The 23,891-nt window shown below is 42.8% G+C and overlaps 1 protein-coding gene across 2 annotated transcripts; it reads right to left on the bottom strand.

Annotated features, from left to right (window-relative positions):
- Positions 1-1,183: 1,183 nt before the first annotated feature.
- On the bottom strand, positions 1,184-23,873 carry MKRN2 (makorin ring finger protein 2). Of its 2 annotated transcripts, none has more exons than XM_077325664.1 (8): positions 23,664-23,873; positions 19,207-19,335; positions 17,372-17,550; positions 14,314-14,624; positions 12,365-12,579; positions 10,692-10,802; positions 3,408-3,552; positions 1,184-1,512 (listed from the first exon to the last, which is right to left on the bottom strand). In XM_077325664.1, the coding sequence occupies exons 1-8, from the start codon at positions 23,690-23,692 to the stop codon at positions 1,372-1,374; spliced, it is 1,260 nt and encodes a 419-aa protein (XP_077181779.1). In that variant the 5' UTR covers positions 23,693-23,873; the 3' UTR covers positions 1,184-1,371. The 2 variants fall into 2 exon arrangements, with proteins under 2 accessions (XP_077181779.1, XP_077181778.1); XM_077325663.1 differs by lacking the exon at positions 23,664-23,873 and adding an exon at positions 20,745-20,812.
- Positions 23,874-23,891: the final 18 nt, after the last annotated feature.

Below are 23,891 nucleotides of genomic sequence, written 5' to 3' on the forward strand. Positions count from 1 at the left end.
TCACACATACCATACTGAAGGGGGAAAAAATCTTGATTCATGAGCCAGGCATTCTACCTGCTTGTTTGGGGTAGATGCTGAGAGTCTCTGCTTAACCAGGTAGTGCTTGAGTGGTCATGGCAAAAGTTCTTTTTTTATGTCTGATGCCAAGGGAAGAAATTTGTTGTGAAAGTCTGAGGAAATCTAATTTCTGCGGCTGCTTTAAAGGGAAACTTATTTACCCAATGGCTTAATAGGCTAGGGCTGACTAACTGGCTGCAGTTGGAAAGAGACCACACACTCTGTTGCAGCTGTTTCCAATGTCAGGTATGGCAAGATTCATTATTCAGTAACAAGAAGTATCTTTCCTCTCCTTCTGAAGCATTTCTCGTCTTTATACCCTTATTAACTAAATTTAAACTGGACTGTTCTATAAAAATACTATTAATAGTTCCAAATTATTTAATATAATAGTGTCCATCCAAGGTTGATGAAAGGTTAGGTATGAATCATGGCTTTTTTTCTCAATGGGTAAGCAGAACTCCCAATGCAAGCTTACCCTTGTGACCAAGTTAGACAAATTAGGGAGTTTATTTTGACCAAACTCCCATTCTTAACACAATTCTTAATACTCCATACAAAACTAGGACATTTCTCTTGTTTAGATAAAGATAAAATGCTGTATCTAAATCACTCATCCAGATAACTATGACAGCTTATTTCTTAAGCAGTGTAGTATTAAACTACTGAATATTTTTAAAGTATACTAAACAAACATTTGGTTGTATGAGCTATCGCAAAGTTTGATCAGAACTAGATAACTGTACATTTTAGTTTGAATGATGCTTAATGCGATACTGAACAACAGTAATATGCGCCTCAGAAAAAATTAAATGTCATATTGTTAATTAGCATTGTTTATCTGAATGAAAATTAAATTATATCAAATTGAGGCACACAAGAATCAACATCCCTTGCTCTAAAAGTTTGGACAATTTTGAGTTGGACCCTTTAAGAAATGCCCAATGAAAATAATTTGTAAAGTGTCCACTGTCCCCAATTTTATCCAAGCTCCAATGCCCATCTGTGTGTGTGTTCATAAACATGTGTTCTAGCATTGAAGTGGTTGCCCATCATTAGTAACAGGAATATACCCTGTCCCACGTTAGAGGAACTCTGTTTTCCTATTTGATTACATCTACAATTTTATCCAAAGCACTCACTTTTATTGGACTTCAACAGTTTTGCTCTACAACAGTGTTGTACTAGAATTTCACCAGGGCCTCAGCAAGCTCCATGGTACAGTAATTCTAATATTGTGGTAAAAGGTACAAAGTTATCTAAGGAACAGAAAGACTGATATAGGAGACAACATGGTAGAGATCTTATGTTTCAGGGAGGGGCAGAAGATTCAGCATCTGTTCCTGAGAGATGCATGAAAAGCTCTCCAAGCTCAGTCACATCCTCAGTAACTGGCAATGTCCTACTTTCTCGATCTTCAATAAAATCCCAGAGTCGAACAGAGTTGAGGAACTAAAAGAAATAAACAAAAAACACAGGCATCTTTTACTAATGGCATATCTGAACCAGCATTCATCTAGAAACTGAAGAATTGTGGACAATTTGATCAAAAAGGGCTTGGAACAGTTAAATCATCATTCTTCGTGCTGAATACAGTTCTACTTGATTTGACACATAAGAGCTTCCTCAAACAGACATACTGCAAAGATATTCTTGAATAACTTAAATCAAGATTCTGTACGTAGCTGAGAAAGGCTGTTGTTGCGTCAGCAGATGCATCCATGCAAGCTGGCAGTCACTGGCAAAAGTATTTAAAGATGTTTGCCTTGCAGTGTGACTCACCTCTTCCCTCCTGCTGCAGTGCTAAATCTCTGAAATGCTTGTGGTGGTGTATCTAAAGGACAGCACTTCAGAGAACATTGTAGGATGCAGCATTGGAGCATTAATGTTTTGATCAATCCAAGGGTGTGGACCCTAGCTAAAAGGAGAGAGGGGGCATACCTAGTCTGACAAATATAGAAAGCACTATAATTGCAGGACACTTGAGTATTGTGTTACACTAAAGAAACACCAGCAGTACTACACTAATACCAGTAGGGGCAAAACTATCTTTCACAATTCAGGAGGTTTTCCTTCCTTTCCAGTAGCTCTTGTGGCAGAACCCCCTCCTTAGTCCAGAAGGTTCCCATCTCTACTTACTGCCACCTGCCACTGTATAGCCTGTTCCTGATGCAACAGTGGACACAATCACCCCTTCCTCCAGTGATTGTTCCAATCTCCTTTCCCAGGCATTTCAGGGTGTTCACCTAAAAGGGTCTACCCCTTTTAGGTTATTACATTCCCTGCTGATGTATTTAAGTCTCTTTGGCTTGTAGCTTCTTATCTTATTCCCTCATATTGTTAAAACAATTGCCACATTCTATATATTCTACTCAGTAACTGTGAGGAAACTTCTTGATGATTTGACAAATTGCATTTCTCAGGCACAAAAGTGGGGTAAGGATAAACTATATCAGCTAGCTAGCAGACCAGGTTGAGACTCTACACAGTGACCCAGATGCCACCACCTAGTCCTCTGACTCATCACACTCCGCATGCAAACCTCCTCACGCTCACGCCCTCTGCAACCCAAACCATCTCTCATACCGACACTTGTGTTCTGCTACATTTTTTATACAAGCCACAATGTCACATAAGAACCCTTGCACCTTTTCCCTTTTTGCCTGTTTTTGACCTCTGAATGGCAGGCCGAAAGTAGGGGATAATGAAATACAAGTTCAAGTTATCAAAGCTGTTAGAAACCCATTTATTTCCATCAGATATGTAAAGGCTAAGAACTCCATTGTACATTTACCTGTACAAACTTGGTTTTAACCATGTTATTTGGAAAACAGATGTCAGAGACTGCAGACATCTGAGCCTAGCCTTATCCGATGGGCCACTGTTCAAAAAAACTAACTGGATAAGGAACTAATGCAGATGCTACCATTTTATGCAGGAACTCTGAAAATGTGCAACGGAAGCACAACCAAACAGATGCTAGGGGAGAGTGGATTACGTGTGAACACTAACCACAGTCTTTCACACTACTCTTAAGGGCAACTTCATCCAGGTGATACTGCTATATACAGCCATGGCAAGCTAGTGTAGACACTTGTAAAATAAGTGATCAGCTGCACTATTCTAAATGCTGTCCTTGTTACATAATAAAACAATTACTTTATACATTTATGATCCCCACATGGAAGAATACAAAAGTCAGATTCATTTAAAAACACTGCTATCAGTTCAAGCGCTTGTATGCATTTTAACCAGCTCCACAAGTTGAAGACTTATATGAATATGAAAGTTTATAAGCTTGAATAATGTACTACTCAATGAGACCTGGAAGGGCTGGATAGTCTTACCCGGACAGTCCCTTCAGAGCTAAGCTGTTTCCGTGGTTTCTCAGGTTCAGCCCTTCTTCCGTCGGGATATGCATGGAGGTACAAACATTTCCCCCCAAATGGGCAGGTTCCCTTACCCTGGTCAAAGTACTTGCAGGCCTTTTTCCTGAGAAAATATTAATACAAAAATGAGAAAGTATTAAACCGGATTAAATTTCTAGCATCATCCATTACATAATTTTCAAACTCGTTCCTTAATGTTATTTAACTAACTTTAGAAGAATAAATTTGCAGACAATGTGACTGTAAAACATCATCCTCTGGCTACCTCTGGACTGTTTCTGGACAGCACAGTCCCTGTGTTGTGCATGTCATTGCTCTTTGTTCCCGTGTTGTTACACTACACTACATTACAACTGACAATGGTTTAGCCTAAAAGGTAAGGTGACACTTTTAGAAGATTTAAGAAATGAATGTCTCCCACTTTTGAATAATTACTGTGTTACTGCTTTTGGAAATAGTATTAAATTAAAGGTAAAGGTATCCCCTGTGCAAGCACCGGGTCATGTCTGACCATTCGGGTGATGCCACCTTGCGTTTTCATGGCAGACTCAATATGGGGTGGTTTGCCACTGACTTCCCTAGTCATTACTGTTTATCCCCCAGCAAGCTGTGCACTCATTTTACCGACCTCGGAAGGATGGAAGGCTGAGTCAACCTTGAGCCAGCTGCTGGGATTGAACTCACAGCCTCATGGGCAGAGCTTCAGACAGCGTGTCTGCTGCATTACCACTCTGCGCCACAAGAGACTCTTAATATTAAATTACACAACTTGAATTTTTAAAAAGTCAAATGATCCAATGCCGAAAAGGGTAATACTACAAGAAAAAAAAGTTGACAGGAAGAAATGTGGTGAAATGTGGTGTTGGAGGAAACTTTTACTGACTGCCATGAAGACAAATAGCTTGTAGATCTATTCAAACCTGAACACTCCTTAGATACTAAAATGTCTAAACTGAGGCTAGCATAGTTTGGCCACATCATTAGAAGACATGAGTCACTGGAAAAGACAATGTTAGGTAGCAGGAAATGTTAGGTAACAGGTAGCGAGAAAAGAGAAAGACCAAATATGAGATGGAGGTACTCAGTCAAGGAAGCCTCAAATTGTAAGACCTAAGCAAGACTGTTAATAATAGGCCTTTCTAGAGGTTACTAATTCATTGGAAATGACTTGATGGCAATTAACACATACAACACTAGGAGTTTACACTGTGGTACTGTAGAATAGCGATCGCCAACCTGTGGGCTGCGGACAACATGTGGTCCTTCAACTAATTGGAGGTGGGCCCCGAAGGACTCCCCCCCCCCCCGGCCCTTTACAACACACTTCGGGTGTCATTGTCTCCCATCACTCCCAGATGGGACTATCTTGTTGCAGAGAAACAAGCTCAGGGTTCCCATTGATTTGTCATTGTCATGAATTAAAATTTCCATGAAAATAAAATGTTCATTGTTGTGGCATGTCTGTATCTTATTTTGAAGGGATGTTTAAACATTACCATAGCCATCAAAGAGCATTAGGGCAATGGTTGAGAGTAGAGGAGTAAACTACCCCCCTCCACCGGGCCTCAGTAAAATTGTCAAGCGTTGAGTGGTCCCCGGTGATAATAAGGTTGGGGACCACCACTGTAGAGCACTAGGATTCACATCAGTACTTAATTCTCCCAGAACCCTGGTATGCTAAAAGAAATTCTCGTCCTCTCTTTATGGTTTGGGAATGGGGTATCTGATGGACTTTCTTCTTCCATACGTTCCAGTCTGGAAATTAAGATTGCAAGGAGATGCCCCCCCAGACTCTCCTACTGATTAAAGACACTTGTTTAACGGGTACACAAGACAATGTCTTTTTCATAGCAGCCCCACAATCACAGAATAACCTCGTCTGGACCCATCACTGTGTTTTGATGGATTTAGCTTTTATTATGGTACTCCTAACATTTTTAAACTGTGACTTTTATTGGTTTTATAATGGCTGTTTTATTGTGTTTTTATAGTGTTTATTTTGTTGCCACTTTCAGTTCCACAAAAATCTAGAAGCAACATAAGGAAACACATGGTTGCTTGCATTGTCAGTTCTGGTTGTCTTCCTAGTCCTACCTCATAACATGTCCAATACAAATACACTAGTCTTTTTTCTGTACTGTAATTCCCCTTGAGTCTTAGTGAGAAAGGAAAACTATTAAAAAAGCTAAATAAATGAGAAACCTATCTGAACCTCTCTCTAAACCTATCAGGTTGGGAACCTCAGTTATTTCAACATTAAAGAGGATCAAGTTATGCAAACTACACACCCACTATCAAACATTTTCACTTGTTCCAGAAATACCCTTCAGTCAAAGTGAATTTTGATAGGTCAGTTTCCTAAAATATTGGCAGATGAATACAGTCATCGGTCCGGAGGATTAATGCCTAGTGCTTTCCATGCCTTTGAGTGGTCTGCTTTTGGAATAGTTGTACTTTGACTTTCCAAAAGGAATACATGATTGACAGCCAATAGACATATTGTACACACAGAGTATGGCACCAAAGCCCTAAGCTGTTTGTTCTAATCAGCAGCTGCAGATTTTAGCTCTAGATATATTAATAGCACAGTCCTTGATGTGACTGATAAGCATAAACACTGCATAAATACAGAGCAACACAATGTAAACAACCAAAGCCTTGGCCGCTCAGAAACAAATGTAATGTTTAAACAGAGTGATAGTGAAGGTCACAGAACCACACAGTTGACATTTTGTTAGATGCAACAGGCATTTCACCAAATGCCACACAGAATGCAAATAATCTGCTGCTAGTTCACAGAAAATTTAAAAAGGCTTGGCTGCAGTTTTTCCACACAGTTATATGTCCTACTCACAAATGCCTTTGTAGTCAAAGGAATAATTACTGTATTTTATGTTCTAATATCTATGAGCTGCCATGGGTGGGTTTTTGTTTTGTTTTTTTTATAGGAAGACATGATGTCAATTAACCTGCTAAATAAAAATAAAGGGATTAAGGGTCTCAAGTTTTACATAGGGACAGTTTGACCAAAACATCGATTTGTTGAATTAAATGCTAGCTTAAATATTTTATCCTAGTAAAGATAAGCTACCCCGAGTTTATAAAAGTCACCCGATATATGGGTCAAAATTAAAATGCAAGTCTAAGAAAAATATTATCAAAATAATTTATGGGACGGAGAGTCGACTGAAGATGGCGCCATAAAAAGCTGGACTTCTGTTCAGCTCTTAAGCCATGCCGAGGGTCAGGAGCTTCTGCACCTGGCTGACCTGAGCAGATACTCAAATCTGCTCGCCGGTCGCCCCAGGAACCGGGAACGGCATCCTGAGGGTCCTACAGATCCATGGGGAGGTAGGGGGACCGAACTCCCCGGATTAATAGCGGCGTGTGCTCAAGGTTACGATGGCGCTCTTGTCGCAAACAACTTTACAAGCTTGAAACGACCAGCTGACCTCACATTCTTCCCAGACCATCTTTTACCAGATTGACAGGAGCGTTGACAGAAGCTGAAGTTTACAACAGTAAGGATTGAAAGCTTTCTGGCTTTTCTCTTTCTTCTCCCACAAGCTCTTCCCTCCCCCCCCCCACTCAACCAATTCACAAGTGAATTCCCTCTTTCGTCGAGTGAGAGACTCCCAGCTAATTATACCCACTAACCAAACAAAGAGAGAGCTTTGAAGATTTGTTGGTGAAAGTTCAGTGGGGGAATTTGACTTGATACGGAGATCGACAAACTGATAATTTGGGATCGCTCGTGCTCCCGCGAGACCTCACGAGACTTTCTGTTTATAGTTTGTGACTAACTAGAACTATGGAAGAATTAACTAAGGCACAGCTTTTCCATTTGTTATGCGAAGGAAACTCAAAGATACTGAAAGCAGTCAATAAGCTGTAAAAGGAAATCCGTGGGACTAAGGGGGAGCTTTTGGACGGAGCCCATGGTCCGGAGAGACCAGCTGATGACGTAGCTCAGCTAACAATAAATCAAACGAAACTTCAATGTCTGGAAGTTAATCAACTGGAGGGAGAGAGAGCCAGAGATGTAAAAACCCAAAGTACCTTTGAAGAACCTGGGAAAACAGATTCAAGGAAGGAAAGCACCGAAAACCTGGAAGTCTATTCAGAGCAGGAAATGATTTGGATCAGCAAAATAAAAAGAGTCTATTCAAAAGCGACAGCAACCAGGAAGCTATCAGGAGATATTCCTGTGCGACCAGAGGAAGAGATCCAGATTGATAAAGTATTCAGAACCTACTCAAAGGCGACTGCAAGCAAGAATCAAGTAAGAGATTTCTTTGGCCCTGACAGAAGGACAATCAGAAACACTCTACTATGGAAAAAAACACAATTTCATTTTCTGCGACCACCTGAAGGATGGGTTGAACAATGGAGTATTCTCCTGGCTTCCTGTGGGAAAGACAGCAGCAGTAACTTTTAGGACAGGACTAATATAGGAAGGGAACTGACTTTATATCATCTAAGACAATAATAGAATATATCCTTATAATAGATTATACTCTCATATGTATCAACAACTACTTTGCTAAGAAAGATGGTAATAACTCCTAGATCAGGATTAATATGCGATGGGAATCGAATATGTATGTCAATATGTATGCTAAAAGAGGATGACAAACCATACTTCATAGGCATTAACAAGACGGCAGCAGTAACTCGTGGGTCAGGGCCAATTTATGAAGGAGACTGACCTAATATCATTTAAGATAATAACAGAATGTATTCTTATAACAGATCATACTCTCATATGTATTAAAAATCACTTGGCTAAGAAAAATGGTAAAAACTTCTAGATTAGGAATAATATGTGATGGGAACTGAATATGTATGTTAAAAGAGATAGCAAACCATATCAGCTGGTCGCTTTTTCTTCTCAATTTCTCTGTAAATGCTTTATATAATAATAAATTATAAAATTATAAAAAAAAAGAGAAAATAATTTATGGGACAGTTTTGTAATACAGACTTGTTCCCAAATCGAGAAAACAATTTTTGAGATATTTACTCCCATTAACTGGAAAATTAGGGCAATAAACCTCCATATATGAGCCTGAAGAAAAATGTAATAATACAGTACCATCTCCCAAAAGTGTGTTTGAACATGACAATACAGCAAATTAAAGAGAAAGGGGATACAATAAACTGACAAAACGCAAGTGTATCTTGAACCTCAATCGAGTGTTATCCAGAGATACAAAGAAAACTGAGAAGACTGTCTGGTTCTTTCCAGTGAACCGAGATCTAAGGCTTCTAACGCAATCTAACAAAGGTGCTGTTGCCTACTGCAACTGAGGTGAAGATACCCAGTGTATTTATTTTATTTATTTAGAAAATTTATATCCCACCTTTCTCCCCTCATAAGGGCCACCAAAGCCGCTAACAAATTAACATTAAAACATTTAGCATGAAGGAGGAATCACTGAGAGATTGCAAGCAAAACATGTTTTCATCAGGTGGCGAAAGATGGCAATTAGAATTGGGGGGAGAGTTTCAGAGTTCTGGTGCCATCACTGAGAAAGTCCTCTCCCAGGTTTCCACCTATTTAATCTCAAGCAGCGCCTCAGAAGATGACTGCTGTGATCAAGTAGGTTTATAAGAGAGTATGTTGATTCCAAACCATATAGGACTTCAGAGGTCAACACCAGCACCTTGAATTGTGCCTGGATGTAAATTAGGAGCCAGTATAGATGGGCCAAGACTATAGCCCACTACAGTCAACATCCTGGCTGCACCATTTTATAGACTGTAGCCCCTGGGCCTCCAATTTACAGGGGGAAGTCTGAGAGGTGGAGATTGTGTCCCATCACATGCTGACAAAACACATTCCTCCCGACTGAAACAACAACATGCGTGGTATGCAAAAGAAGGCAAAGTGTTCATTTCTGATGAACACCACCTACTGATGGTGGTGGAGGCTGTGCTTTCCATCCCTTCTGGGGACCATTTTACTCTTCCATTCTTTACCAAAGATGCCATCTTTTTGACTTGGTATTATTATGCAGCAAAATAAACCACTCAGTCCATGTTGCCGGCATGATGATGATTGTCTTCACTATATTTTAGCTTCCTAAGATCCTATATACCGGGGTGGCCTAACAGTGATTCTCCAGATGTCCATGGACTGCAATTCCCATGAATTATAGTCCATGGACATCTGGAGAGCAACAATTTGCCCACCCCTGTTGTATAGCTTCACAAAGTATCAGGAATCAAAACAGACTGTTTACAGCACTTACTCTGATGCTTTTTGTTGAGCAATAACAAAATAGAAAAATGGCATCCAGTAGTTGTCAGCAAACAAATGGGAGGGCTGGAAACCAAGACTAAGCCCAGACCTGTTTATCATTCAGTCACAGTGGTAGGGCAAGCTTTGAGCAAAAAGTCTTTTTGTTCCCACCCCTATGTACCTGACCAGCCTCAGTCAGGTCTCAGTTAAGATCTTGTGAGTCTCACTCGGATTTTTTTAACAAATAATTTATCTATATGTGCAGGTAACATCTGTCCAGGGAGAATGGGGTATTACTCCCACAATTTTTTCCCTTGGTTCTTGAATTTTTGTTAAAACCTTGGCATTTATATAAAAATCCTCCTTATTTGTAGAGCCTCTTGTGGCGCAGAGTGGTAAGGCAGCAGAAATTCAGGCTGAAAGCTCTGCCCATGAGGCTGGGAGTTCGATCCCAGCAGCCAGCTCAGGGTTGACTCAGCCTTCCATCCTTCCGAGGTAGGTAAAATGAGTACCCAGCTTGATGGGGGGTAAACGGTAATGACTGGGGAAGGCACTGGCAAACCACCCCGTATTGAGTCTGCCATGAAAACGCTGGAGGGCGTCACCTCAAGGGTCGGACATGACTCGGTGCTTGCACAGGGGATACCTTTACCTTTACCCTTACTCCCACAATTTTTTTCCCTTGGTTCTTGAATTTTTCTGAAAACCTTGGCATTTATATAAAAATCCTCCTTATTTGTATATGATTCCATTATGTGGATGTTTCAATCTGCAGTCTGGAGCTGTGTTCAGCATTAGATATAAAGATAGAGATGTAATGCTCCCAGTTCACTAAAAAGCTGTTCTTGCTTTCATGAAGGAAGTCTTACTTCTGCTGTACCAAGTAAATTGCTGCTATAAGATTTATTAATGGAAACCTTGCTAACTAAAACAATTCTTCCACAGGCATAGACTCTTTTTCTATCTAACATTTCTGTTCTCTGGAGCATTATACTTACCCCACACCCTGTTTAAATGCTTCAATCAGTTCATTCTTTTTGGCCTGGTCTTCTACCCAATACATACTGGGAATAACAAACTCAGATATCACACGACACTCTGGGCAGGACCTTGAGAAGGCAATGAAAAGCAAACCCTTGGTGAGAAAAAACTATTGAGCAGCAGATTTTTAAAGAAAATCAGCAAACAGCAAAGCCTCCCTGAACTGCTAAAAGTAATCCCCCAAAATTAGGGCTGGACATTCAGCTAATCAGAGCCCAAAAAATACCTTATCAGTATTTTTTAATTCAGCTGGATATTTTTTTTTGGTACTATTTCTACAGCTACCAAAATGGCTGAGCACAAAAAATACTGAAAATAAGGCATTTAAAGGGACCAAGAGCTCTTTAAATGCCTTCTCCACTCCTAGTGGTAAAGTCACAGTTTGGAGTGCAGTCTGAGTCCCTTCTCAGTCCCTTTAAATGCCTGGGACTCACACTTCAAGCTTTGTGGCTTGGACTGAAGTTTGATGCCAAGATGCTTGATCTCTTTAAAAGCATGGGACTTATGGAACTGAAGACTAATTCCTATTCTTTCACTTTTCACTATGTAGTCACACGAACGATATTTTCATAGAAATATACATTAATAAATGGTTGATCAAAAAATAAAAATAAGCATCGTACTACTTGTGATATAAAATATTATAACCTCCAAATAGTTTTGAAGAAGCTCTTTCCATCCATTCTGAATCCAGCTGCTGAATCTAGTAGCTTTGGGAAGGGAATCATGCCTCCCTTTCAGGCAAGGCCCAGAATGTAAATGAGAACGAGCAGCCTCAGGGAACCTGCATCCATCCCTCCTTTCTGCTGAAAAGAATTGACAGTTGCCTGCTGAGGGGAAGGATGCTCTAGCCTCTGTTATTTGCCAGAGGTCCAAGAATTTTTGAGCATATCTGTATTGTACTTAATATGTTGTTTGTAAGGTGCCTGGGGAATAATTCAGTCAAAAGCTGGTAAGCTTCTAAAAATAAATTACTTGCTATTTTTGAAGACTGTAAGCAATGAGAATCTTGTTTCTATCAAAATATTCAAAAACAGCTCAAGTCATTTGCTCTTTCAGCTTGGGTTAGCAAGAGAAGAAATGGGCAGTGCTAATTTCTGTCCTAATAAGGACTTCCTAACCACAGACATGAACAGAATGAATGATAGGAGCCACCCCCCACTCCCCTGGGGCAGGCCAGTTTCTAGCTTCTTGCTCCCTGAGACGGGGATTTTGGATTTCCCTGCTTATGATCATTGTCCATGGGGTTGGGATGGGTCGGACACAAATTCGCACCTAACAACAACAAAAAAGCATATTTATCAAAGTATCAAACCACCCAAGAAATCTGATCATTTCTAAGAAGCCTAATTCTACAGCTGTTAATATTATTTGTATGCTAGGTTTCAATATTTGAGGCCAAAAAGAAAAAAAAGGGGGGAAGCTTTTGTTCTTCCAGGCTAACACTCGGCAATATAAATTCCATTGATCTCATAGGCTTCATCCACACATTCTATAAAAACTTTTAAAGTCCCCAGTCAGACACCACCTACTTGAACATCCACTTCTATTTGAGGCTCAGAAAAATGGTGACATTGGTAAAGGAAGTACCATTAATTACATTCTAGAATAGTAGATCGTGGGAACTTACTTGATGACAGGATTCTCAAACTGCTTGACACACCTCCATTGCCGGATACAGGACAAGCAATATGTGTGATTGCAGTTAGAAAGGATTCCAAATCTTCTCTCAGATGCTGATGGCTTCTCGTAAACCACCTCCATACAGATATTGCATACCTTGTCCTGACTTGCCTGAAAGGCAAAGGCCTTCTCCATCTCATGTTCAAAGGTAGCCATGCACATCTACACACAAAGAGAGGGACAAAAAGGGGGATGTGACAGAAAGGGAACTGTTAGTGTAGGCTTATGCTACGTTGCAACAATACTGCTAACTTCCAACAGGATAAAAATAATTAAGAAATATGTTACACATTCCTGAGCACTAGATTCTATGAAAAATCTAGTTTACCGCTTTAGCTGCTTAAGCATTATACTAGAATATTACAGTCTAAAACAGAGGTGCCATGGTATCCGTTGATCCCTGTCCTGGTACCAGCCAAGTATTTTAAGAAAGTGGACAGGGCCAGGTGGGGCTTTTGTCTAGCAAGGCTTCTGGTTGGCCACAGGAGATTTGATTGGCTGTGCAGTTTTTTAAAAAATGTTGCTTTGACAGCAGCTGCAATCACAGCATGAAAGTAATCACGGTGTGACTAAAGGCAAGCTGCATTAGCCATCTTGTGGACAGTTCAGCCTACTGTGGCAGCCATTTTGTGGCTGTACTCATCACACTGTGTCAGAATTTTTAAAATGGCCAAGGTTCCAAAAAGTTGGGAACCCTGATATATTATACTAGCTAGCAGAATCTCTTTGTGAAGACACACACACACACAAACTCATAGTAATTAGAGAGGTATTCTTCATAATAGTTTCACCAAAATGATGTGTTATATTAAAGGTTTTAATATAATACAGCAGAATTGTCAGCATATAAATTACCTTTGGCAACCACACTTTGGACAGATACATTAGATTATAATTTTGTTTATCCAACCTACATTTAAAATTCATTTCAAATCATGATGAATTACATGAGAAAAATTACGCAGACTCTGGCCTGTATTAATACGACACAACAAGCTGAGTAAATCAGCAGCTTTGCATGTACCAAGCACCTGACAGTCCCAGCCTGTAACCAATGGGCCAGGTTCAGACTGATGGGTCAAAATCTAAAAAGAATACTATAGATCAATGTATACAATAGAGCAGTTGTTAGCACTACTTAAACACTTGTTCTAAAGATGGAAACTAAAAGAGAGCCAGTAACTTTAACATAGCATGTTTTGAGACAGTTGGTGGATCAGGTAAAAACTGCACCAGTAAGAGAACAGCACAGGGTACATTAGGAGCGGTAAACAAAATTGGAAATATCCCATACAATTATACATCATATTGTATCTGTTGTATACTATATGTTATTTAAGGGATGTGTACCCACTGACTATATATATATATATTTATTTTTTAAATTTTATTTATTATAGTTATATACCGCCCTCTCTGGGGGCTCAGGGCAGTTTACATAATAACATAAGAACAATACATGGAACAGTCTATAAAACATTAGAATAACCGTGCAATAATAACTGATAATAATAATAATAACTGATAATTGTAAACACATGAGCCTCCGGGGAGGGCGGTATAGAAGTATGATAAATAAATATAACAGTATAGTAGTATAACCAATAAACAATACAACAGAGTAACAATACAAACAGGTCCAGAGTATATAGGTGGTGTTCTGAGGGGGGGAGGGAGCAGGGGCCCTTTAAAAAGATGAATTTTAACAACTCCTAGGTAATTATGAAATGATCCCATCCCAGTAGTAATAAAAATAGTAATAAAAAAACAAGAAGTCTTGCAGTATTTGATGCTGTGGACACTACCTCATAAACATTTATGCCATAATAAATCTCTTGGTCTTTTAATACAATACAGCGTTGTGTTGAATTCGGCTGTATTTCATGTTGTGTTTACCTTTTCATGAGTCTTCCTTTGTTCTGGGTCAAAAGGGTGAAGCACTTGCAACCCACAGATCTCACATACTTGCCCATGGAGATAGAGACATCGGTCACCAAACTGGCATGTGCCAGCTGCCGCATAAGGACACAGCTGTTCACCATCAGTATACAAACTTCCAGGCTCTGCATCTTCCTCTTCAAGCCCACAGCGGATTGCTTCCAAATATGAATGGGGCTTTGCTTCTGGAATATCATTTTGGAGACTGCAGCATGCCAAGTCACTCACAGTGTTAGATCTCAACTTTTCTTCTCCTGAGCCACATAAGTCTTAAGGGAAGAAAAAAAGGAATACCTGGGTTACCTTCAAAAGCATATACCATGAAAGAACTTTTGCTCGTTTGGGCCCATTATGCACGGAGGGGAAGGTCCACATTCTGGATGGAATGGCGTAGCTTAAAATCACCGATAACGCACGGCGCCAGCTGCAACCAGCCTCAGATTCGGTGCATGCCGCTGAAAAAGCCGCGTTAGCGAAATGCGGAAGAAAGCGAGCTTCCGGATGACCAGGGCGCAACCAGAAGCGGTGCTGGAGTCGCCGCATGCATAATCGGTTACTCTGGGTTTTGCCGCTGTTGCGTCCCGTCCTGTGCGTAAGCGGTTTGTTTCGCTTCCTCCCCCTCTGTTTTCCATGTGACCCGAAATCGCTGTTTCAGCGGCCGTGCATAATGGGCCTCTGTGAGCCAGTTTGGTATAGTGGTTAGGAATGCAGACTTCTAATCTGGTATGCCGCACTCCCACACATGCAGCCAGCTGGGTGACCTTAGGCTCACTGATAAAACTGTTCTGACCGAGCAGTGATATCAGGGCTCTCTCAGCCTCACCTACCTCACAGGAAAGGGAAGGTGACTGTAAGCTGCTTTGAGACTCCCTTGGGTAGAGAAAAGCGGCATATAAGAACCAACTCTTCTTCTTCTAACTATTGATTTAGCTTACAGTATGCTACACAGCAATATATTTTTAAAGCTGGCCAAGGTCCGTCAACCACAAGCATTCTTCATTTATCTTAATGTCACAAAAATGTTGCAAATGTCAGAAGAGTCCTGCTAGATAAGATGTCTCACATTTAGCCCCACATTCTATTTTCACTGTGGCCAACTACTTACCCTAGAGGGCACAGACCCCCCTGATATTGCCCCCTGCTGCTGATATTCAGAGGTCCACTTGTAGTACTTAGCAGCTGCCACCCGCTGCTAGAAATCAGATATGTCATGGGTTTATCTCATAACACAAAACCAAAATGCTATCAAAAGTCTCTCCCAGTCTAAATCAAGATAAGAGAAACAATCTGTAAATTTCAAGGATCCTGGAAGTTAGAAGCAAGCCAGTTTTGTCCTGATTAAAAACATGGCCCAAGGTGCAGTACTTTATTTCTCCTTCAAATGAGTGGTTTTTTACTCCATGCTATTGCTAATCCTAGCCATTTAAAATTAAGCCTGTTGCTATATGTCTATCTCAATGCTTGATCCAGTTTCTTCGGGGTAAACTAGATGATACGACATCCCTGAGGACACTGTTGCCATTTTACTGGTAAAATTCCTTCACCTTACAAATGCTCAGTCTTGCCAGAGTTTGGGCTCTTGAAACTGTGTGTGTGTATGTATGTGTGAGTGTGTGGGAGGAAGGGGACCCACTGCTACTCCCTTTGCCATGGTTCCATATGGCCTTCATAAAGTGACGGAATTATAGCAGTCAAATGGCAGCGACGTCCTTTTCATCTGATTTGGCCCTAAGAAGCTGATGGGCAAAATGCCTGATTTTCAGTGATGAACCTGCTTGCACAGATATGGTCAGTAGCTACAGACACCTGCTCTGCTTTGTGTCGGGGAAGACAGCAAGAAAGAAGAAGCACTCAGGCTTCTCACTGCAGGAGCCTCCTTGGGGTTGGCCACGAGCATTATGAAGGGAGGCTCCAAGTCAACACTGATGGCAGGCTCCTGTGGAGGGAACCCTGTCCCCACAAACAGAGGCAGCTCCTGCAGTAGGAAGGCTGCATGGTCTCTACTTCCCTCTCTGTCTTTTTGCTCTCTGCTCAGCATGAGACACAGTAACTCAGACAAGAGGGTCAGACTCCCAGACACCACAGGGAAGGAAGCTGGCAGTGGCAAAAATGGACTATGCCACTGCCATGTTGTGGCCAACTTTGCTCTCTTCCCCGATAACTGGGTGGTAGTTTTACTCTATGCTTTTTGCAGCTGGCTTGCTCTCCTCCCAGCAGCTGCCCAGCTGTTAGGTTGAGAGCACAGAGCAGACTTTCTCAACCAGGGTTTCATGACAGTCCTGGAAGGGTTTCCTGAAGGGGTGGGAGTGAATTAATTTTTATATAGATTTAAAATTGTTAAACATTTATGGGGTGATATGACCATATATGGCCATGTTGACCAGCCCCCTCCATGACCAATGATGGGCCGGGAGGGGCCATGGGTGGGCGTGTACACAGCTATGCTTCCCAATCATATCCTGTGCTATTACAGAACTTCTGGGGTTTCTTGAAGCTGAAGAATGTTTCGAGGGTTTCTCAATGGTAAAGAAGTTGAGAAAAGCTGGCATAGAGGCTGCAGAAAAGGGTGGAGAGTTGTTAAGAAGAATAGACTCTTTCCATCCATCCCTTGCACGTTACCCACACCTTATGGAGGCTTGCAACTCATCCTTTCTCCCATCCCTCTAGCAATGGCTGTTTCAAGGTGGGACTCACCTGCCAACCAAAAGCCCCATCAAGAAGCAGCCTTGCCAGTTTTCTTGGAATAGGGTGATGGTGCCATGGTGGGGAATGATGTTCAGAGGGGTCACAGGTGGCATGTCTGAAACAGAGTTCCCAACCTACCCAGTATCGCAGCTTCAGCATTTAATATTCATACTAGCAGAACAGAACAAAGCTAGTTGGAAAATTGGGACTATCTACATATGTGAAAGTGCCTCAATCTCTTTGTATAAGGAAATTATAATCCTATAAATGGGTAAAGTACCAGATGTACCTAAACCCAGCAGAAAATGAAGAACAACTCACAAGTACTCACCCCTGTCCCTGAGCACTATTGTTTTCTTTTCACGTTTTCCAGACTCATGTACTTTACTTTTGGTTATGGGTGTGTTTCGCTCTGACTGAGAGTCAAGACTCTGCAGTGGGGATGCAGCACAGTAAAGTGTCCTTGTAGGCACCACACCACCTGACGATGAAGGTCTAACATGATCGTATCTTATACACAAATTAGAAACAGAACAAGAATTAATTACAGCCATTTATTCCAATAGTTATCCCAAGTTCATTTATTTATCTATTTCATTTTTACCCATGTCCATTAATATACAAACATGCATAGAACTGCTGCCTCTGGGAAGGAAGGACAATAACCTCATCTTGTGAACCATGGCTGTACAGTGACTGCTTACACTGGTGGTACATCATAAGACTTTTCATTGGGAAAACAAAAGAAAACATAATTCTTTAAGAGGAGGGTGCAGGTATTTAACCCTACTCACTTGGCCAGCATCAACAAGAGACAACAGTGTGTGGAATCTGAGCCAGAAATACCACTTGGCTTCCAGTTTCATGGGGCCTGCTCCGCTCCCAACAAGAACAAGGGTAGGATGGTGTTTACTGAATGGGTCAGATGTGATTGGTGTGTGACCCACACTGTTAACTTGTAAGGATATTTCTATGTCATACTGCAGGGGTCCCCAATATGGTGCCCAAAACCTCCCCTGCCACCCAGTGGGGACCTACATGCTACAGTTTTCAAAGAGTTTTAGACCCATTATGTATGGGCCGGAACACCCACGCTGGCGGCGGCAGGACATTGGGGAAAATCCTTGATTATGCACACCACTGCCAGCGCAGGCATGTCCCGGCCCAGGCCCACGGAAGGCACTGTCAGGCAAATGCGGAAACTTTCACAGTCCCAGAGTTACTGTGGACGCCAGTGGGGGCTGGAGTGAGCCAGCACCATACGTAATTAACAGTGTTGGGCCCCGCCCCAACCTACGTTTCCCTGCAGAGCCGGCTGGGCCGTCCCCCTGCCCCCGCCGTGGTGGGAGAGCAGTATGCTGCTCCCCACCATCGTGCAGTGGGGGGGCTTGCCCCCAATCCCCCCCCTGTTGGTACTGGTGACGCTTTCGAGCGTACCCGGCACTTCTGGACCCGCATTGTGTGCGTGGGGTCGTTGCACTGGGGCAGCCAGCATGTGCTCGGGATGCTCTGCCCCCATGCGTACTCAGGGGATGGCGGTGCTTTTTACCCAGGCACACCAGAACGGCAGCAGCCTGGTGTGGCTGCCGCCGTGCATAATCGGTCTTAGAGTGCCAGATGTGGAATTTCAAAGTGGTGACCCTCCCAAGTACTTTCCCAGACCAGGTTATCTCAGAAGTGCAGTTTAGGAAGCAGGCAGGGCCAACAGGACTTTTGCCCAGTAGGGCTTCTGATTGGCTGCACAAATTTATAAGTTGCTTCAGCAGCAGCCATTGCCACAGCACAGGGACTTTACCATCATTCATACAGTGAAGCTGTGTGAATGCATGAAAATATTTTAAAGCTATAAATTCATTTAAAAGTTATCCTGTTAGACAGAGCATCTGGTTGAAATACTGAAGAGTTACTACTAGAGTTTCTGAAATTTTGTGGTTGTGACCACCACCCTGTACTGTGCCAGAGGTTGGGGACTTCTCTCCTACTCACACTATGCCTATGTTGTAAACTCCTAGAAACAAACAGTCCCATTGAAATCAAGGGTGACATTATTAAATATAAAGAGGATGTAGTCAAGATCTTCCAGAAAGGTTATTAGAGCCCTCCACTTATGGGTTACCACTGGCAAGACAGAAAGCCTGCATGTTTAAAATGGTAAGCAATTCATACCTGCAGCGAGCACCATAGGCACACTGTCCTTTCTGATAAAATTTGCAGATAGTAGATGGTTTGCTCGTGGATAAGTCATGTGAAAATAGGCACCTGCTTCCTTCCCTGCATACCCCTTGCATAAAATACCTGCAGAAAAATACAGAAAATCAGTCAAGACAAAACTTATCCTATCAAAAGTTTCTTATTATCTGCCTCTTGTTCAGGCACGGCAGATAAATCCGCCAAGGTTTTCTCTTGTAAGTGTTTACAAGTTCCAGACCACGAAATTCGCAATGTTTTTAGTGACCTCCATTCAGAGCCTAGTTTCTAAAATAAAAGATGAGCCTGCTAAAAATGAGACGTGAAAACTGAAACTGGCTCAATTTAATTATCAGTTCTTTTCTGGCAGCTTAAAGAGAATGTATGGACCATTTTTGCACCAAGGGGTAAAATGCAAGTGGCTTCTTGCTTGCAAATGCAAGATGGTAAACCTTGTGTTTGCGGCCCTCCTCATGGGAGACCCCTTTGCGTTTCCCCTCTGCCACATCACAGTTTTTGCCTCCTGACGAGGCTGCAAGGGGAAAAAAGCCAAATTTCTTCCTCCATTCCTTGGCTTGTCAATCATAGCAAGCCACCAATCATGGCAAAGCAGTTGTTTCGTGGACTGACACTTTCTTCCCTCCCCCGCCCCCAAATTATTATTTTTTTAAAGGCACTTCTGCATTGCTATGCGGTAATGCCTAAACACAGATGCATTTCTAATACAAATCTACACTGCGCATTGCTATGGAGAGACGTCAGAACGATACAGCACAACCCCTCTTTTGGATTTGTGTTTTTTTAGACTTTATTCCTGTCTGGGTGGATTTCTGAGGTGCTGAACATGGTCCCTGGAGCCCAAAAAGTCATTTTGTGTAAATGGTTGGCTTAAAAACCAAGTGCTCAGACCCCTGTATGATCGGGAGAAGGATGCTTGATCACTCGCCCCGCTACCTTTCCCAGCTCATTTCCCACCTCCAGAAAACAGAAATGGGTCTGTTTTTGCCTGCCTGAATTGTGAGAAGGCTGGACATGGTAACTGAAGCCCAAAAAGGCATTTTGTGTAAATGGTTGGCTTAAAAACAAAGTGCTCAGACCCCTATATGATTAGGAGAAGGCTGCTCAGTCACCTGCCCCCCTCTTTTCCAGCTCATTCCCCACCTCCCAAAAAGACCATGGACACTTTGCAGAAGACTTCACTGGCAGTCTTCAAGCAAAGGTTGGATACACACTTTTCTTGGATGCTTTAGGATGCTTTGGGCTGATCCTGCGTTGAGCAGGGGGTTGGACTAGATGGCCTGTATGGCCCCTTCCAACTCTATGATTCTATGATTCTATAAGATTTTATATTACCTTTGACAATATAGCTTTGCGGTTGCGCTGCAATGCAGACTGCACCATTAAAAAAATACTTGGAACAGGAAATAGAAAGGGGAGGGTGGGTGCTAGGGCAAGACAATGCTGCAGAGACTATCACGCCTTTCCCCCTTCATCTGGACTTGCCCCTGCTTGCTCACCTATGGGATGTGTGACTGATGGTGGTAAATCCAGTTCTGGAGATTTCCCTCATCGTGAATAAACAATGGCCAAACTCAACCCAGCTCCTTGATAGCCTTGGGATGCAGGCAACGTCATGTGGAGGAATCTGTCCAGGGGCAGATTCCTCGTGCAGAAATGGTCATAGAAACTCCATTAGGAGAAGGGGTTCTAAAATGTAATTCATAGCAAGTATCCTAAGAAAACGCTGTAAAGGCATTAAAAATTGGCAAGGCTGTTTTTGGTTAAACCAAAGGAATAGATTAATTTCATGAGAAATTACTATCTAGGTTTTTTATATCTAATAACATTTTAACCCTCTTTTCACCCCAAAAACAGTTCAAGCTAATCTGCAATGATTTTAAAAATGGTGGTGGAAAGTGCGGCAAGTTACAGCCAACTTATGGCAACCCTATGCGATTTTCAGGGAAATAAATGTTTGATGGTGGTCTGCCATTGCCTGTCTCTGTATAGCGACCTCAGGCTTCCTTGGTGGTTTCCCATCCAAATACTAACCAGGTCAGAGCATTAAAAAAAAACATGCACCATAAAATAAGCAACTAACACCAACATATAACTCAAATGTAAAACATTTTTGGTAGAAGGCCCACCTACATAATTGTCCTATACTTCTGCTGAAAAGCAAACAACGTGAAGGATTTCCTGACTTTTTCAGGAAGACTATTTCATCACAAAAGCTCTGGTGCAGGCAGATAACCAAACTAATCTGCTTGCATGGTTACACTGAGAAGGCCTGGATCTGATAAGTCAAGATGCTGCCTAGGGATATACTGAGAGTGACAGTCCTAAAGATACGTGGGTCCTAGTCCACGAAGGGCTTTACAGCTCATGATCAGCACTGAAAACTGAAATGAAGAAATGGGTCTGTGGCTCAGCAGTACAGCACCAGCCTTTCATGCAGAAAGTTTCAGGTTCAAACCTTGCCATCTCTGGTTGAAATAATCACATAACAGGTGATATGAAAGACCTCTGCATTAGATGCTGCAGAGCCACTGCCAGTCTGAGTCAATTATACTGACCTTGATGTTCCAATGATCTGGCAGCTTAATTTATGACCCAGAAACAAAATATGCAGCCAATGTGTCACACGTGAACTGAAGACCACTCCAGATAATAACACACAGCATTTTGTGCTGGCTGAAGTTTCCATATCATCTTCAAGGGCAGCTGCTTGTACACAATGTTTTACAATGCAGATTGCTGATGTCATCACCATTTATTCTCTCCCTTCCATTTTGGCAATTGAGATTGACTCTTCTCTGCCAGTCATAAAGGCCAAGATTAAGTTTGGGGCCATCTCCAAGACCAGCAGAGAGTTTATGAGATGCTGCATCACTCTACCTTGATCTTGTCATTAAGACAGATTCAAGAGGGTAGCCGTGTTGGTCTGAAGCAGCACAACAAAACAAAACCACAGTCTAGTGGCACCTTTAAGACCAACAAAGATTTGTTCAAGATGTGAGCTTTCGAGTGCAAGTCTAAGAGCACTGGAAAGCTTATGCCTTGAATAAATCTTTGTTGGTCTTAAAGGTGCCACTGGACTCTGTTTTTGTTTTGTTGATCTTGCCATATTTGTTAGCAACAACAAAATGAAAGAAACAAAGCTTCCCATTTCACGTAGCTTAACTTTGCATTGATAATTCCAACCTTTGAAGCTGTTGGTCATAGAACAAAGCATCCTACTGCACAAACATACCTAACATGAAAGACCTATATATATGAGCATTTTCATTGTCAAACATGATCTATTTTGGACTGGTACTAATTTCCCACCACTAATTCCAGTTCTGTGAGGAAACTAAGGTTGCCTATAACACATCCCCTCTTTCTTTCCTTCTACAGAAATCTTCCCAGGACTCTGGTCTGCTCTTCACCTTTGGCCACTCAGGAGGCACAACTGTTAGCTCACTTGGTCCCTTCCCTCTATTCCATGCTGGGAGACAATAAAATATTCTGTTCTGGAATTCAAACTTTAATTCCATTTGGGATATGTATATATTTATGTCAACATTCTAGTATCCACTGATGCTGAATGCTCAAGTTATCAAGGCTGATTTGATTGTGCTAATCATTCCCCTCAATAAACTTTTTGATTTCATCATAACCAAGTCCCGATATTTCTTCCAAACAGGTACTAGGAACTATGCCACTTGTTCAGCAGATCCCCTTTAATGTTCACAGGGGGTACATTCCTCCACACCAGGCATGGCATTAAACAAACAGGAGTGAGGTGTGGTAAAAGGACAGCTTGCTTCTGCACAAACTACCTTACAGTGAACTGAATGGAAAGTGATCACCGATGGGGGACGAGGGGGTGGGGTTGGCAGCTCCAAGGGAAACTCCTGGAGATTTTGGGATGGGGGGAGGGACCCCAGTGGGCTACAGTGCCCCAGAGTCCACCTTCCAAAGCACCCATTTCCTCCAGGGGAACTGAGCTCCGCAGCCTGGAGAGGAGCTGTAGTTGCGGGGCATCCCCAGGCAGGTGCCACTTGGAGGCTGGCATCGCTGAGGGGAAGCGAGCGAAGGGGGTAGGGGGCCCACATGCGCCTTCGACCTCGCAGCGCTGCAGCTAGTGGCAATGGGGACGGGGCGGACAGCCCTCCTCCGCCGCCAGCGCCTCTCCCGGAGCCCACCGCAGTCTTCCCGCAGGCGCCGGGGAAGAAGGCCCAAGAGGGCCGCCGCAGGGCTGTTGCCAGGGCGATGGAGCCACCCGCGGGTTGGGGGAAGGGCGGGGTGACCGGGCCGGAGGGAGCGCGAGCGCCTCTGGACCCCTCCCCCCTCGGGGGGCGGAGCGAGGCCGGCCGCCAGACCCGCGTGCGGTGGGGGGGGGGGAGGGAGGCTCCTCCGGCATCGGCCAAACGGCGAGCGCCGGCCCTGACCTGCAGGTCACGTCCTTAGTGCTGCTCATGTCTCCTCCGGCTGGGCTTCGTCGGCGTCCCCTCCCCACGCAGGCCTTCGCATCTTGGTTCCGCCAAACGTCGTGGAGGGGAAGGAGAAAGGGTTGGGGGAGGAGCCGCTGGGGAGCCCCGCCGAAGCCACCCGGCCCCTTTCTACAGGAACTGGTTTCCCATCGGAAGCCCTTCAGCGACGAGCTCGACCCTCCGGAG

Source organism: Paroedura picta, chromosome 3 (assembly GCF_049243985.1).
Source record: "Paroedura picta isolate Pp20150507F chromosome 3, Ppicta_v3.0, whole genome shotgun sequence".
Classification (NCBI taxonomy): Eukaryota; Metazoa; Chordata; class Lepidosauria; order Squamata; family Gekkonidae; genus Paroedura; species Paroedura picta.

Excerpts from the sequence above, each read along its gene's own strand:
- MKRN2 (XM_077325663.1), bottom strand. The coding sequence starts at position 20,797 with ATGAGGGAAATCTCCAGAACTGGATTTACCACCATCAGTCACACATCC. Across the intron at positions 14,625-17,371 it reads AATAGTGCTCAGGGACAGGG|ACTTATGTGGCTCAGGAGAA; the intron begins GTGAGTACTTGT and ends TCTTCCCTTAAG. Across the intron at positions 12,580-14,313 it reads AAAGGAAGACTCATGAAAAG|ATGTGCATGGCTACCTTTGA; the intron begins GTAAACACAACA and ends CTTTGTGTGTAG.